We start from the raw sequence: 17,095 nt of genomic DNA on the forward strand, positions 1-17,095 counted from the left end.
GGATGTCTTTTTGTTTTTTGTTTTTTTCAAACGTTATATAGATACAACTTTTTATTGAAAAACTGTTTTACTGTTTGTGCAAAGTTTTTCTTTCCCTTCATTACTTGTTTACATACATTTTATGAAGTATCATGGGGCACCTGAACTATCAATAACCAATGATAAAAGCCCAAAACTGGGGTTTTTTTTTAATTGTTGTTGTAAATTTACCAACCTTCAAAAATCTTACAATTTGTGTATGTCTTTACCAAATGGTAGTGCGTCTTAGGTTATTCCCTGCTAAAAACGCTGTTGTTTGTTTTCAGTCTCCTTTACAGTAACTAATGTAAATATTTTATTTAGATACCTCCAGATCTTGTATCTGTTTACCAGAACAGAAAGAATATAATGAAGAGTTTGTGTAACTTAATTTTCGTAAGTTTAATCAAGAGCCCTTTTCAAGCATAGGGGAGGGTATTACTGAAAATTTACACGATGGCAGTGCTTCAAACCTTGAAAGTGTGCGGTGGGAGAGGACAATGGAGGAGCACAATGTGCACACCGTCGAAGCACAACTAGCTATCCGGAGGAAAGTGAAGACAGAACACCTTCGTATATTTTAGGCTTTAAATAAGAAAAACTGCCATTACTAATGTTCTGAAAGACCTTGAAGGTCGTTAATTGTTGACAAGATGCTTTCCAGTGTCTCAGCCAGCCCTCTCCGACGCACGCGAGATTTCCTTTCAAGTTTTGTTTGGTCGGCTGTTTTCATAAAATCTGAGGATGATCGTTTCTCAACACCTTTAGTACTCGTTCCAATTCTTGCTTTATTTTCTCTGCCTGGTGTTCTCTCTTTTTGATTGTGCTTTTGCCCATCAACAGTTCTTTGCATACTTGACTCTTTGTGGTTCAACTCGTTTTGTCTGCCGTTGGCGTCCTCCACTACTTTGAGTGGCGCTCTTTCAGTTTCTTGATCCTTAGATGACAAAGAGGAGGTCTCCGCATTAGGAGTCACAGAGTTAAGGTTGTCTTCATTTTGCTTTTTAGAAGACGTTTCCATGGCAATAACTCTGTGGAGCTGCTTGTGTATTTTTGAGTGATCTTTAGTGACTTTCACAAGCTTTCGGACCTTTGTCACAAAGTTTGCGGCGTCGTTGAGCACCGCTTTTGCCTCATCCACCACTTTCCGGGCGTGCTTGATAACCCCTTTCATGGCACTGCTAACGCGAGGGTTGCTAAGGTTAACATTCTTCATTCCTGCGATTGGAAGGAGAAGCCTTGTAATTTGTGACATGTCTAGCCTTTTGTTGTGCGGCCTTTTCTTCCCTGCTTTTCTCCCAGAAAACAACTGTCCTGCAAGATTATTTAACCTTATCCCAGAACCCGTAGGTTGTTTCTCACCTCGATGATTTCTCGAGGCTTTTGCATTCCTGGAAGAGTCCTCGTCACTTTGATCAGGATCAGTTTCTCGTACTTTCGTTTTGCTTTTAAAAAGCTTCGAAAAGTCCGCGCGTTTCGAAGCCACACTTACATCTTTGGGCAGCTTGAAGCTTGTCTTATACTCAGGCCACTGTCCTTTCATACTAAACTTGGGATGTTTTACATTGACTGTAGCCAAAACAGGGCTGTTCATGGCCAGCATTTCAGCGTTATCATTATCCACCTGCCAGTCTTCTTTAGAAGCAGCCTTCACCTTGGACTCGGGCAATTTATAATGTAGATTTGTTCCCATTGTGTTTGCCTCAACGTGAATTTCGTATGACTTCGATCCTCCTCTGAACCCATTCTTTTGCGCTTGTGTCTCCAAGGTTAGACACATTGAAAAAAGGACGATGATAACACAAGTTCTCTCAGCGTTCATGTCAGATCTCTGATGGAAAAATCTGTCAAGAATGTGTCTTTACTTTTTCCACACTCTGCTTATTTTCAAGCTATCCGTAAATCACTGTCGAAGTTTGCATAATTTCGATTAACCATCATTGAAATAATTTTATGTCGTCTGCTCAGCAAAAGATAGAAAATCGACATTGTAGCATGAAATATGAGAGAGAAACAATGCAAAGACCAGTTACGATGCCATCATGCATTTATTATGAGTTAGCACTTGTGGTAGATTCAGTCAGAGAGAGGGTAAGTGTTCGTATTCGTCCCAGGTGAACAGGTTGAATCAGTTAGCCACCATGTACTTTGGCGAATGGTAAACAATTCTTAGTTTTCCGTCAGATTCTGTTATATTTTAGGAGAATATTGTATTGGATCATTAAATAACATGACTTCCATAAGGAGCGCAACGATGTTGTTTATTTAAACTTCATCAAGAAAAGTGTTAAATTTTCTGTGTTCGCCTTGCGTATCGGAGACCTGCTTGTGGGCGAGGCCATGTAGAGACCGATCGTATTTCATGTAGAAAACTTCTTGACAAAAAAATTATGTCCCAATTCTTATAAATTGCCCCTCATGTTTGTTGAGTTGTGCCACGAGCTGCATATTCCACGAGTCATTTGTAATGTTTGAAAAAAACGCTCTCATCTTGCATTCAGATTTAACGTGATGTAGGGCAATACGGATTTGCACAGCGAAGGCACTTAAACTTGAATAACTCACTCCAAGACTCTCCTCATAACTCTACATTATCCGATTAAAAACAAATTTTCGTTCTATTCTCCACGAAACAGGAGATTTTTTGTTTTAGCTTTTTCCATCTTTAGTCAACACTCTCCAAAGTAGTTATGAAAAGTCGCTTGTATAACTGTGGTCTCATCATGTGAGTCTCTGATAACCGAGGTGTAACTGCTTGATCAACTAGCCATTAGCGATTAGGGACCTTAAAAGAACGACCAGACGATGGTATCACTAGTGGTCATGAATTTCACTGCATTTTTCTGCTGACCAAGGAAAATTTTATGAAGCCTTGCAAAGTTTGATTAGGAGACGATTATAGAACCCATTTAACGTCAATAAGAACATACTTCGATTTTTTTCTTTTTTTTGAGGGGGGAGGGAGGTTTCCTCCTTTTTGGGGGGGGGAGTGGGGAGAGGGATTTTTTTTTTAGGGATCTCCCGTTTGTAGAACGTGACAGTCTACTTGCGGTAAATCCTGCCAAATTTGATACGTTGAACCGTTAAATAACCTATCTAATGCCAAGCTCATAATTGTGGGTAAGGTTGAGAGAAGAAATGACAAACCTGTTTCAGTCACCTTACCAGCTCCTGATAAGTTCTTACTTACCAATCAGCAGGGCTCGGTTGTGTAAAAGTCGGATAACGCTATCCAAAGGATAAATAGCTATCCAGCGGATAAGTGATGGCAAAAGGTATGGCGGTTTAGACCGGATAGAGATGTATCCAGCGGATGGTGCTATCCGACCTTTACACAACCCAACATTACTCCCGAACAGTTTTGTCAGCGGCAATCCGTAAAATTCGATGCGCATCATGTTATGCGCGGGAATTTGAAACTACAGGAACAGTTTTAAGAGAATCTAACAACACTGGCGAAGGGAATTCATCTCATTTTTTTCCCTTAGTATTACTGCACGATTGTGGCTCTTGAAGATTGGTTTTCACAAGCTCAAGATGTCGCTGGATGTGACAGCTTGTCTCAAAGCACTTTCAAGCGCGTTTTGTCAATACAGAAGTCACAACACTGATCATAACACGAAGGATCTTGAACGACAAATCGATGTAAGTTGCAGATTGGAATCTTATTAGTTCATGAAATTGGAGTGAAAATGAGAAACATTGAAATAAGCAGTGGATGATTGTCTTCTGGGAAAATCGGTTCTTCGGCGTTGTTTTAGTGGTCTAGCTGTATATACATGACAATCTTTAGAAATTCGACAGTTTTGTTACGATACTGATCTCCAGGTTTTAAAAGTTTCTTTTAAGAGCTTCTCAGCATACATGTATAGAGTCATAGTCGTGATTAAATAATAAAACAGTTTGGGTTGGGTGTTTGGGTGATCTGTAATTATCTGGGGCCAAGGAACCATATTGGATAAGATAGCCTTCAATTTGTGGTAAAAAATTGAAAAGAAGACAAATAAGCGAATATTTTAAAGTTTATGCCAGGCGTAATTTCAGCTGATCTTTATCTCTAACTTTAACCCTTTTTAAAGGGTTAAAACTCCTTTGAATGACAAGTATCTAATTTCTCCTTACAATATCACCCCTGAATCAAACACTAAGGTCACAAGAATAACGGAAACTATCACTAGCTGAAGAGGCTCTTGATTTTTTAAACAAATTATCCTCGTCAGCACCTTAAGAAATGTATAGAGAACAGCATGGAGGATATGCATACTGATGTTAGGGTGTGAAGAGTTACGTGTTAAATGTATACTAGTGGCTAACTGCAGATACATTAAGCTGACTAGGTGTAAATTACTGTTAGAAAATTCTACAGTTGGATTCTTATCCCACATTGCACTCATACAGCTGGATGAGAAATGTGAGAAATCCTGTTTTAGATGTTCGTACTTTTTTCCAATTGACTCAAATTTCTATTTGTGTTTCTTTTTTATATCAGGTTTTAATTGGAATCACCTCAGCTGGGAAACCTCTTCGTGGATTTAATGCCAAAGAGCTTCTTCCTGCAGAATGTCTCTCTTCACTGGTGGGTCTATTGAGTGAAAGCAGTGTGAAACCAAGTCTACATACCAAGGCTATGGCATTATTGTTTAATCTTGGTGAGTGATTTCAAAGGGGGAGCTTCACAATTTCAGCACAAGCACATGTAAAAGCTTAAAATCCATGTAGTATTTGTTGACCAGTTATCTTCTTTTTATTTGTAAGTTAACGAGGTATGAGTTCAGAACTTGTGAATGTTTGTGCTGAAATTTTAGAGCCACAGCACATATCTGGCTTGAAGTATGTTATTGTTGTTCAATTTACATATATATATATATATATATATATATATATATATATATATATATATATATATATTATTTTTGTGGAGAAATCCACTGAAATCTTTGAAGGGTTTAGGGCATTGGTCCTGTTGAATCACAAATTCACTGAACATGTACATTGTAAACTACATTCACTGATTCCTAGAGTATCAATAAAAGGGGATTTCATTGGAAAGGTCTATTTTGGTAGTGCATTATACAGTCTTAATTTGCAAACCAAATGTAGCCTTTGTGAAACTAAACATAAAATGTCCCACAACTTTTTGTTTTAAAAGCCATGGGGTCAAATAAGATGTTGAATGAAATAAATATCAGAACATTAGAGACTTGAGTTTAATCTGGAAGTCATGAATTCAAAGTATCAGTTTGCATTGCAACTAGCTGATAACTTCCCATCTCACTCAATCAGCAAATGACAGAAGCACAAGAGAAACTCTTCATTCCACATATCACCTGACCTCTACATTAGCAGCTCTACTTCATAAACATCACCTAGCATCAAATGGCAAAATGATTTTACAGGTATCCTTCATGTTCACTTTCTCAAAGTTAGGGTTAGTTTATCTTATTACTATTATCTTAATGTATGCATTTAATGAGTTTTAGTGGACTGATTTTAATGTATGTGATTAAATTTTACATGCATTTCACAATCGCTTGCATGCATTTTTACCATATCAATTTTTGCTTAAGTTGCATACATTGTGCATGTTCTGCTTGTATACAATATGGGAGTTGCACTTGCTTGTATGTGATTGCATGTTATTTACGTGCATATCACAATCATGCATTTGTGTATAGTTACACTGTGCATGTTTTGCTGCATTTACATGCATGTCACAATTACTTGCATGCATTTTCTACCATATGCATTTGTACATAGTTAGACATATTGTGCATGTTTTGCCTGTGTAAAATGTGGGAATTGCATGTATGTATCACAAGCATGTAATGCTGCAATTCATATGAGAGGTGCTGTATGTTACCCTGACTGTTTTGTCTCGTCTGCAAAGGAATCTTATTGGGCAGAGGTTTGCTAAAGACAGATCTTTTTGATAATTTGGAATTTAGAGATGTAGCCATTCTAGTGTAGGAAAAATTCTGTGAATTCAGTTGTACAATCGTGTACAAATATTTACCATTTCTGTTGTTTTAAATCTGTTGTTTGTTGTTTTAAATTCAAAGTGTCTGCAACTTCTGGAAAGAGTCACATATGGCTGTAAATTCACTACACCAAGTGGATACATTGGTGAACTGATCAGATATTTAGTGAATAACATGTAGGTACATGTGGATTTCTATTATGGTTAACCAAATATCAATTGAAAATATTATGTACAGCATGATGAATTAAAGCATCTATTGCTGTTAAATATGATGACAATGCTGCTGTCATAAAATTACTGTGGCTGATAATAGTATTATGTTGATGAAACATTTGGGAAGTTTAATAAGCAAAGTTTATTATTTGTCATGATTGTTATTAAGAGAAGAGAAGAGAAGAGGAAGGAGAAAACAGTTCAAGGGAAACATAAAAATGATAGTTTGGGCATTGAAGGAAGCACCAAGCATTTGTTGTGGTATTAATGTAATTGAACAAAGATTGCAGAACTTTGTCTGAGTTGTTATAATTTTTGTTCACTTTAATTATGCTAGTTGCTGTCTGTCGTTAGAACTGTTGCTCCAGCTGTGTGTTTGTTCATCTTTCAGTTTGTCTGTCCATCTTTCTACCTGTTATAAAATAAGTATAGAATTCTACTTTCTTCATGATAATCTTAATCTTTTCTACCTTTTCACTCAACGTAGACAGATGCAAGAGTCAGACCTTACTATACCATGTTTAGGTCTGTTGGCAAACTTATGCCGACATAATCTGCCAATCCAAGCCCATGTCAAGGCACTGGTAAGCAAAGTTATCCCTTTCAAGTCTGATTTTCATTTTCATGTGTAATGATTGTGTATATTTACAGTGCGATTTGTATATGAAACTATGCAATATTTTACACTGTACTTTCTTTTCAAGATTGTAATTACCTAGCCATCTGATATGCAAAAATAAAGTTTTCAGATTTGAGTATTGCTAAGCATTAAAGCTACCTGTGAGTTTAACTTGCATATCATTTATAATAACAATAAAGTTTACCTACAAACTCAGAAAGTTATGAACATTTTGGTGTGATTCTGACAGGTCAATTTCTATTTCTACCAAAATGACCAATAAAAATAATTGTGGCAAATAGACAAGCAACTATCTTAACCTCAACTTTATAACTATTGCTGTTTGGGTTTTAGTTTTCTGAACACCTTGTTGTTTTGTCGCACAATCACATGCTCTGAATAATTTTAGTATTCTCAGACTTTTTGAGTCTCATAGTAACTTTGAAACACTGATTTGGTTTACTGATCCAGAGGCTAATTTTGTCATTGCAGGAGAACATAAAATCACTCTACCGGACTCTAATAGCCTTTCTGTCTCATAGTAACCTGACAGTAATTGTGTTTGCATTATCCATTTTGACAAGCTTATCACTTCATGAGCAGTTAGGAGAGAAGGTAAATTTCTTGTGTAGATAAAATTAAGCTTAATATTTAACTTTTAGATAATTTTGAAACTGAAAGCATTGTACCCTAATGAATTGAGGACTGCTAAATCCAATCTCATTTGTCAATAGGTTTGAAAAAGTGAGAATTCATAAACAGTTTGTTGGCATTAGTAGACTTTTTCCATGTTTACATTGTCACATCTCAACTATCTGGGGGCAGAAGGGAGGGGTGTTAAAGATCTCAATTAAAAGCTTCAAAATTCTGTCTTAAATCCTACTGACCAACCCCCCCCCCCCCCATGTTTAGGTGAGACTATTTAATCGGAGATGTCATTGAAGATCTATTTAAATACAGTTTCTTCTTACCATGTAGTAGTTTAAGCACCACCATGATCATTCACTTTTCTTTATATCAACTAGCTGTTCAATTCCAAGAATATTCACCAGACCTTTCAGCTGGTTTTCACATTTTTGATAAATGGTGAGGGCTCAACAACAAGACGTTCCTCAGTGGATCTGTTTGTTGATTTACTTGCCAGCCCTAAAATTCAGCAATCTCTCCTCATGTAAGTTCATCTAATGTATGGATCCTTAATTTGTTTAAAGGTTCATCATAGTGAAACATAAGGTTTGCAAAGCTGTCTAGAGGAGCTGGTAGCTGGCCAAAACCTCTGCCTAGTGTGCTACCTTTAGCCAGCTTTGCTTCTTTTATTTCATTTTAACATTGCTGCCAATAAAATTGAACAATTATCAAAATACCATGGGGATTGAAGAAATTTGTACAGCAGCTATTTCCCAGTTTTAAGCAAAATTGCAGAATGCATGATTTTGTAGTGATAAGAATGTGTAAATCAGTTCCATGTTTATTTCAAATTCTCTGGAAGGTGCATGGGATCTTCATGGACTCTTGGGATATTTTAACTGGATAGTGCCAAGTCTTTTGCATAATCCAACAAAACAACATGGCTCAACATTCTCATTTGCTGTCTACCTTCAAACTTATTGACAGCCCTGATTTATTTCTTCATAATCACTAACTCTATTGCAGTTGGCTTAATTAAGGACTTGCTGAAGCCCATTGCCACCCAGAGGGCCTTCTCAAGACTTTTAGTACCATCTGTTCATATGTTATAAACAATAAAATTTTTATGGCCCTTTTAGACAACAGGCTTCATTCCCACCTTAAGCAACTTGTTATGAAAAAGGTTTTTTTGAAACCCCTTGCAAATATGTGCACTATGCATTGTGACTCCTGGAAAGTGCATACAGTTTTAACCTGTAAAAGGACACATTGGTATACTATGGAATGAAATGTATGAATTAATGTGTATAATGACTCCACGACTTATTTGGTTTCAGACATGAACATTTGGCTTTTTACCTGGAGCAGATTCTGGCTTTGCTACACTTAAACCAAGCAGATGAGGCAGTTAAGGTTGTCCATTTTAGGCATTAAAATTATTGTAGATATTTGTAACAATGTGCTTTTATTTGCTGTAGAGGTTGTTGTATGAATCAAGAATGAATTTAAGGGTGTCTTCTGCTGGCTAAGAGACAACTGAAATAAAAGTGTTCTCCTCATGTGCAGCTGAGAGTATTGAGGTTTCATATTGGAAAGAAAATCCAGGGTACTAGCACTATCATACAGAGAAGTTTAAGGAGGGTATTCAACAATTTTAGCTAGGACATATTCATTCCTGTGATGCAATGAGACCAATCGTGCACAAGTAAAATATTCAATGTATTATGAATGGTAATAGAATTATGTCTTCTCCCATTTTTCAGATGTTCTTTGAATTATTTTGTAATTTCGGAGAGTTTTTTGAGGAGCTTGGTTCAGCTTGGTGGAGGTGCTCCCAGAACTTTTAATTTACCACATAATGTTTGCTTATTTCTTGAAAGGTATTTGAGCTGCTGTTGACATTCTGCTCAGTTACTGGGTTACAATGTCTTGTGTGCAGAGCATTGTTTTCACCCGCAAGCTCCAAACCAAAGGACCCAAATGTGAACAGTGCATATGATGCTGTCTTATACTGGGCCGGTCAGTCAGTTGACACCCACTCGACTGTGTCCCTGAAGGCTCTTGATTTTATCAAGGAGATTTATGAGGTACAAAACAGTTGTTACAATTTCTAAACGCATCAGAAGGAAATCTCCACTGCTTGATGAAGTTATCGTCAAAAATGGTTGGAAATGTTCTGCAAACTTAAAATTTGTTTGGAAAAAATGTGTAGTAAGTTTTAAGGGTATGAAATTAAACATTGGTATTAGATATTTTGAAACATGAATTTTCTGAGTGCATTAAATTTTGGTCAAGAAACATTTCATGATTTCATCTATTACAGTCCTATGGGAAATCTTAGAGCAAAAATGCTATGAAGCAAAAATACTCCTAAATAAATATAAGCAGCAGTAACCATATACTGAATTCTGGGAGTAAATTTGACTTATGACGACTTATACTTTTGAGTTGTTGTTTTGTTTTGGCGGATGACTCATAAAGCTGCATTTAGGAAAGTTTTTTTGACTGAAAAAATGAACAAAGAAACATTTGAAGCACCTTGTGACTGTTTTACCTGAAGCATTTAGAGAGTATTTAAAAAAAACTGACTTCATAGCCATTAGTTACCTTCTAATTCATGATTATGTCCATTTGTTGTCTCTACTTTCCACTCCAGGAACTTGTTGATGGCGGTCTTCTGGATCAGCTCTCTCCTCCCACATCTGATCTTGTTTCTGTTCTGACTCAGCTAATTGTACCACCCACGGAAATTGATGGCTCCTTACTCAAAAAAACATGTGCACAGATCAACAAAGCCATGGAAGTTCTTAATGATATCCTTCTTGATATTGTTCAGGTTATTCCATATTCACAGTATGCACGTCGATTTAGCTTAAAGATGAGGTTGTTTTGGAAACTATATGACAACTGTATTCCTGTGAGAATTGTATTGTATTTATGGTTTTTCATCTCCCATTTTCAAAGATACGGGGGATTAAGTAGTTTCCTGGGTAGTGACTGCATAACTCCTAGTTGAAAGATGGAGGTGTGAGCTCTGTTAGAGCCATTGTGTTGTATTCTTTCCCTAACAAGCATCATCTATGACTGGTTTCTAGCAAACTGTCAGGAAGACTGACAGAATACTGCTGGGGTGTCTTGCGATGGACTATCATACCGTCTAGCAGGTAGTAGCAATATTCCTTTTTGCTTCAAGGTAAAGCATCGCAGTGCAGAACCCAAAGGTCTGGGGTTCGATGCCTCATAGGGACTTTTTTTGTCCCATTGTTGTGACATGACGAGCAACTTACTTCTTCATATCATGGTGCACTGTCCACCAGTTGTTACTCCCCTTAACTCTTCAAACTTCTTTGTTTTGAGGATTCATTGAAGAGTATTGTTTTAGGACATATAAAGCTCGAGTACTGGTGGAAATTATTGGAATATCAATATCAACACAACAGTATTGGAACGAGAAGCACCCTAGCGTTACCTTGGAGGTATGTTACAATGTTACAGTGGCAGGATGTTCTCTACTAAACATGAACAGTAAAATTATTGTTTGCCAGTGAACACTCGCAAGAGCTGCTGTGTTGTGTTTCGGCATTGTAAAGAGTCGTTACACGTACAACGGCTTAAAGCAGACAAACAAAACGGTACACTTGTTTACAAAGCCTTAAAGCTACACTAACCCAAATTTAGTTCGCTTATAGAATACTAAACAAGTCATACCAAAATTCTTTAATTATTGATAAAGAGAAACTTCCTCATCTTTACTTAGTTAGCATCTTATTTTGTTGGAGGAAAAAAAGGACGTTCCCGAATGATTCTTCTTGTTTCGTGAGAAGTTCCCAAGAGAAGCTTTGTACTAAGCAATGTGCAAAGCCTATTGAACCTTACACTTTCCATAAGCCTGATTCTATATCTGAAGGTGAATCATTCTAAAGCAGTGCATATGATGCACAATATACCTGTCAAATGCGCGCCTGCTGATAGCGTTATTCATTGCAGCCAGGAAGGCGTAAACCTTGTGCTTCAGATGTTAGACTTGCTGTGTAAGCTGAAGAATGATATAACAGGACTCAAGGTACAAGCCTTTCCTTTTGTCATACCGTAAATAATTTATTTTTTCAAACTCAATTTTGGTTTGTTTATAAGAAAGGCACTTCGAGTTTGTAAATTATTTCTTAGGCACGATAGTTAGAGGAAAATTTTTTTGCGCTCACTCTGCAGACGGGCTTTATTTCTCTATAGGAACAGCTTGCTTCCGCATTACAAGACCAGCGGTTAGTGCCATTCTTGGCGCGCGCGATGAGTAGTGATTCACGTGACAGCGTTCAAAAAGCTCTCCGGATTCTGTGCGATGCTAACAGCCTGCCAGATTTCCAAGCCATATGGTAAGTTCGTTTAATATTAAGCATCCTCTACAATGCCATATCTTTCTATTGGCGTGAGGATTCACAATCAGCTATAAAACATTCGATGTTCATTTATTTCAGGCTAGGTGATTTGATCGCCTCAAATAACGCGGCCCGTGAGGAAGAGATGACACTTTTAAGACGACCCATCGAAACAGACTTGAGTCCGCCTTCGTCTCCTCGGCACCAGGTTTCCATCAACAATAGCCGCAACTCCACTAGCTTACGTTCAGCAGGCCTGGACCACGCTCCTGTTCAGATAAGTGCTCCAGTGAAGAATGCAAATCGTGATGCAAACATCGAGTCGTTGATCGAGAAGATGAAATCAGGACTAGAGGTCTCCTTGCTTATTTTCTCGTTTTTCTCTTTAACTCTTTTTTGGCACAACATTGACTCCTGCACCGAACTGCCTCATGGTATACACATAATACATATATACTTCCTTAGGTTTAGCATGTTAATGTTTCGTGAGCCATGAAAAGGATGCAATGGAACTTCTTTTTGGGGAATAACCTTGCGACAAGGGAAAGTGTCTCTTAAACTAATATCTCTTCACATACAGAGGTTATATATGGGAAGCCATTTTTCCCGTCGTGAGAAAAGTTTGTGCCTCTGAAATGGAGATATCCAGAAAGGATGTTCCAGTTTCTCTGTGTGCACTGTTTGTATTGTTTTTTCATGTTTCTTGAAATTTTCTGTCCTATTGGTAGCTATAACATTCGGGCTTTTCCCTCTGGTATAACGCCATTCCGATACTTCGTCATTTTTTTGGTAGATAAAACCGGATCCTCACGCTTCTGAAATCATGGACATATACGAGGCAAAGATGGCCGCCTTCGTGGTTAGTGTGAAATTCTCGTTTTCATCCCAATCATAGTTATTTTTCGGCTTAACTCGTTAGAACATCAGGTGAATGAAATATACCTTTTAATGTTCATTTTAGACAAAGGAAAGTCATCTTCAAGATCTGTTGGAAGCAAAGGCTCTCGCGTTGGCTCAAGCTGATCGTCTCATTTCACAGTACCGGTGTCGGAGGGCTCAATCGGAAGCCGAGGTATGACGATGTTCTAGTTCGCTGGAATAATTGGTCGCTCTCGATGTTAATAATGGTAATAGGACCGAGTGGAGTCCAATTCAGTCTGTAATCATACGAGTGATCAACAAAATTGGACGACCGCGAAGCGAGAGGGCAATTTGTCAATCACAGTTCTGTCTGTATGATTACTGACAGAATTGAACCACAAGAAGTCCTGTTGCCAATTAATCATAACCGTTACAATTTCCGAAAACAACAAATACATTTAGGTCAAATATCTCCGGTAGAGACAGTGTCTAAAGTAAAATAATTTCTCCGTTTTGGAAATTCCTCAATTTCTTGCAGGATAAGTGGTTGTTGCTGTGATTATTGTGATTAATTATGAGGTTGTTGGATTTGGCTGTGTGGACTTAGAATGATTGGCTACTTCAGGTATCCGATTACAGCTGTACTGAATAGGTAGTGAAAAATAGGGCAGCTAATGCCTCAATCACGTTTGTAATGGTTATGACTAAACAATTAATCCACGAGCGCGCGTTGGATATGAGCTGATAGATAGCCAATGAGATCCGTAGGGATTCTTTGGCTATAATGATCTCATATCCAACAAGCGCGAGTGGAATAATTGTTTAACTAAGAACGCCCCAAAATAAAGACAAATCTTCCTAACTTATTTTGAAAGAACTAACGGAATGTTACAGCGTACCAAAACATTTCCAGTTCAACTCGTCTTCATGACATGTATGTCTATTAAGAAACAGTCAAGTCCTGCGCGCGCATGGTATAATGGCTCATAACCCATGGTGTCTAAGCCAATAAAACTTCCTGAATTGCATTATCCAATGATCCAGTTTTTAACAATAGTCGATATAAGACCGGTTTTCATGACCCTTCTCGTTTGGCTTCATCTCTGTTGTAGTGTGCGAAACTGATGCAGCTCTTGCAGACGACAGAAAAGAAAGCCGAGCAGCAAGCAGAGCAGGTAATGCATGTGTGGTGAGATGAAGTCTATAAACTAGAAAATTAGCTCTTGAGTAATTAGTATTAGGGAAACAAGATGATTAGTCGAAAAGTAGTGTGCCGTGCCTTTTTTTCTCAACAAAAAATGAGAAATACTTTACTCGCATATATTTGCAGATAAACGAACTTCTTCAGGCTCAGAAGTCGGCGACAAAAGAGGTATGTTTTTCTGTCTAGATTTTCTTATGTCCAACATTTACATATAGTTTGTTTTTCGTCGGCGCAAGTCATTCCTCAAAGGCGCAGTGACATAATGCTTTAAGATGCTTTATAAATTCATAAACATCACACTTTTCCAAGAGAGAAAAAGTGCGCGCTATTACATATTAGGAAGTGTGAAAGTTGACCTTTTTCCAAAGCTTTCTTTTGGTATGTTTCTCCTATTCTCTTTACCATGACACTCTTTACCCCGTTTTCAAGCCCGTGATAAAATAGCAGTCTATCCATGGATCTTTCGCAATGTTTTTAACGCTTTTATGATCAATTTATTTCTTTCGGACTTCTTTCAGATGGAAGTCATGATGAGACACAATGAGAACTTGAAAGTGGTCGCAGAGGAGCATGAGCAACTCAAGATTGCTTTTGCTGAGCAGTCACAAAGGTTGGTTTAATGGTTAGTTTTATGAGCGAAGCCATGCATGGTGTGGCAAAAGGGACATAGGGGTAAAGCCAGGAACAGGAACCTTCGTTATCTCAGCCCTACTGGTCCGGTGAGCGCCCAAATAGTCTACGTTTACCCGTCTATGGTCGTTCATGTTTATTTCTTTACTCGTACCAGTATCAGAATTATAACAATGCGATGAAAAATAGCTTCTGCGCTGTACTGTTTGTTGTTGAAATTGATAACTAGTGGAATCATATGTCAGGGGACTCTCCTGGGACTTAAAAAATCGGCCCTTGTATCGATGTGTTACTTCCTGTTGGTGTTCCTTGTACGAAGGTGTCGCCAAAAGAGAAAGTCTATTGCAATACAGAAATCAAATAAGTCAAATTTAGGTTGTTTTGGCAGTCACAATCTTATGAGCGTCTTAATATTATCAATTCCGCATTCTTGGCCCTGATCAAACTGTATTTTTTTTACCTCTCTACAGACTCGAAACAAGCCAGCGTAGTCTTATGGCGGCTCAAGACGAACACAAAGCGCTGTCTGACTTAAACGAGATGTTGAGGCGACACAACGATAATCTTAAGAGTCAACATGACTGGTAACAATATTCACACAATTCGCTGGTCTAGTTCTGGTCGTAAATTACAAGGAAACACCTTGTGATGATGTTCTGTGTTTTTCTACCCAGCACATCTAGACAACTTCAAGAACTTGAACAGGAGAGGAAGAAAATTGCTCAGCAACTCAAAGAAAAGGACTTAAAATGCCAAGGTAAAGTTCTGTGGGTCTCTAAAATATTCTTTACCGTTTTCAGTGAAACACTATGATATTCGAGAACCGGATTCGTAAAGACGCCCCTAGAGCTCTGGATCGCCGTTGAACTCTGAACCCCCACGTGATGGAGTAGTCGATTTTTACGTCACTAGGGGCTTCTGAGCACTGTTGTTAAATTGTCTCGAGTCTCAATTCGTTGATCGTAATATTTATTTTAGTAATATTTATTTTTGGCAATAGCTACTTAAAACAACACAAAACCTCGTTCAGCATTTCGCGCCAGTTTGATATCCAAAACCTGTTCGAAGTAGAAACCTTGTCTCTTTTGTAGAGCTCCGGAAAACTCTACAAAAACAAGAGGAAGAAACGAAACAACGCGAAAAGAATATCGAAGATCTACAGGAGAAAAACGACTCACTGAAAAGTAATTTAGCCAAAGCCGAGAAGGAAGGGAAAGAGTTATCGCATAAGGTTGGTATCGATTTATCTTCTTTAAAATTGGGGATAAACAGATGTTAAAATGAAGGTAAAAATGTGTTTTAGGCGATGAATCTCGGCTAATTGCTCTCTTTTTATACGTTCGCATGTTCACAGCTCTCGTCGCTGGAACTGATCTGCCGCCAACACGAAGACGTGATAAAGAAGCGAGAAGCAACTGTCAAGGAATTACAGTCTGAGCTGGATCGACAGGCACAGATTGCTGCGATGATTCACAACTTGAGTAGCGGAAAAGTTCCATTAAATAATTTTGGTACCAATTCAAGCTGACCTTTTCATAACCGATCCGCTTGCTATCAAAGGGCCTGGAAAGCAGAACATTTTACGAAGAAAGCGCACTAAAGGAAACTTAGAAGAGTCGTGTATCTGTACATAATAATCATGATGATAATTTATTTTTATTCTGTTATGATATCTCCACATGAGCTCTGCGATCAATCTTACCCACGTCATCACTGATGATTTTTCAAAATGAAGAGAATCTCTTATACAATGATCAGATCAATGTCAGTATCTGAGCAACTCGGCACCCACCTCTCCCTTAACCCAACAACAGTCAAATGATAACAAAGTTAGGGTTAGGGGAGGGGTAGGTGCGTAGCTACTCAGTGAGTGACAGTGAGCCCAATGATCATATGAAATACGCCTTTAAAGATGAAAATGTGGTCATTTTTTAGACAAATTCAACAAACAGAACTAAATTTGTAATATTTTAAGGAAGGGTGGATTAAAGATTCCTCCTGAGAAAGTGAAGGTTGCAGTTCCTCTGATAGGGTACTGGTTGTTCGTAAGATTTTCTTCATATTTTGATTAGAACTGATTATTTGAGTTTGAGTTAGTCTTCAACCCTTTGACTCCTGAGAGTGAGTTCTCCTCACAACATCACACCTGGATCAAACATCCAGGTCACGAGAATAAAGCAAACAATCTCCAACTTAAGAACCTTGATTGTTAAACAAATTCTCCTTGTCAGTACCTTAGGAAATGTATAGAGAACGGTGTGGAGAAAATGCATACTGATGTTAGTGTGTAAAGGGTTAATGATGGTAGGTGTAATATGATAGCTTGTATGCGTTCCACGGTTACAATGAAAACCAATACGTATATTCAGAGAAATTATCCAAGCCGCTATCCAAAATTAGCACCACATTTAGCTTTGTCCAACTAGAAATGGCGCGTATTTCATGAATTTCCTTAATTCGTCGTTTTACCTGTATTGGCCTTGGTAAATAAGTAGACCCCGCATGGGCAAACTTGATACGTGGAGGTGAAAACATTACCCTTCTTAGATGGAGTATGCAGTGTAGTC

At 38.0% G+C, this 17,095-nt stretch overlaps 2 protein-coding genes across 3 annotated transcripts; one reads left to right on the forward strand and one right to left on the reverse strand.

Annotated features, from left to right (window-relative positions):
- Positions 1 to 48: 48 nt before the first annotated feature.
- LOC113683075 (uncharacterized) lies at positions 49 to 2,067 on the reverse strand. Its single transcript, XM_027200278.2, has one exon. The coding sequence runs from the start codon at positions 1,838 to 1,840 to the stop codon at positions 629 to 631; it is 1,212 nt and encodes a 403-aa protein (XP_027056079.2). The 5' UTR covers positions 1,841 to 2,067; the 3' UTR covers positions 49 to 628.
- A 1,323-nt stretch (positions 2,068 to 3,390) lies between these two features.
- Positions 3,391 to 16,534, forward strand: LOC113683074 (protein CIP2A). 2 transcript variants are annotated; one of them, XM_027200276.2, is made up of 23 exons: positions 3,391 to 3,663; positions 4,508 to 4,667; positions 5,302 to 5,414; positions 6,078 to 6,172; positions 6,699 to 6,795; positions 7,323 to 7,445; positions 7,856 to 8,001; positions 8,795 to 8,870; positions 9,338 to 9,544; positions 10,114 to 10,270; positions 10,801 to 10,933; positions 11,445 to 11,520; positions 11,688 to 11,830; positions 11,933 to 12,188; positions 12,627 to 12,692; positions 12,795 to 12,905; positions 13,807 to 13,869; positions 14,025 to 14,066; positions 14,417 to 14,508; positions 14,999 to 15,112; positions 15,203 to 15,285; positions 15,620 to 15,759; positions 15,883 to 16,534. In XM_027200276.2, the coding sequence occupies exons 1-23, from the start codon at positions 3,556 to 3,558 to the stop codon at positions 16,054 to 16,056; spliced, it is 2,775 nt and encodes a 924-aa protein (XP_027056077.2). In that variant the 5' UTR covers positions 3,391 to 3,555; the 3' UTR covers positions 16,057 to 16,534. The 2 variants fall into 2 exon arrangements, with proteins under 2 accessions (XP_027056077.2, XP_089054587.1); XM_089198461.1 differs by having other exon boundaries at positions 3,434 to 3,663; positions 6,703 to 6,795.
- The last annotated feature ends 561 nt before the right edge of the window (positions 16,535 to 17,095 follow it).

Source organism: Pocillopora damicornis, chromosome 2 (assembly GCF_964200805.1).
Source record: "Pocillopora damicornis chromosome 2, jaPocDami1.2, whole genome shotgun sequence".
NCBI lineage: Eukaryota > Metazoa > Cnidaria > Anthozoa > Scleractinia > Pocilloporidae > Pocillopora > Pocillopora damicornis.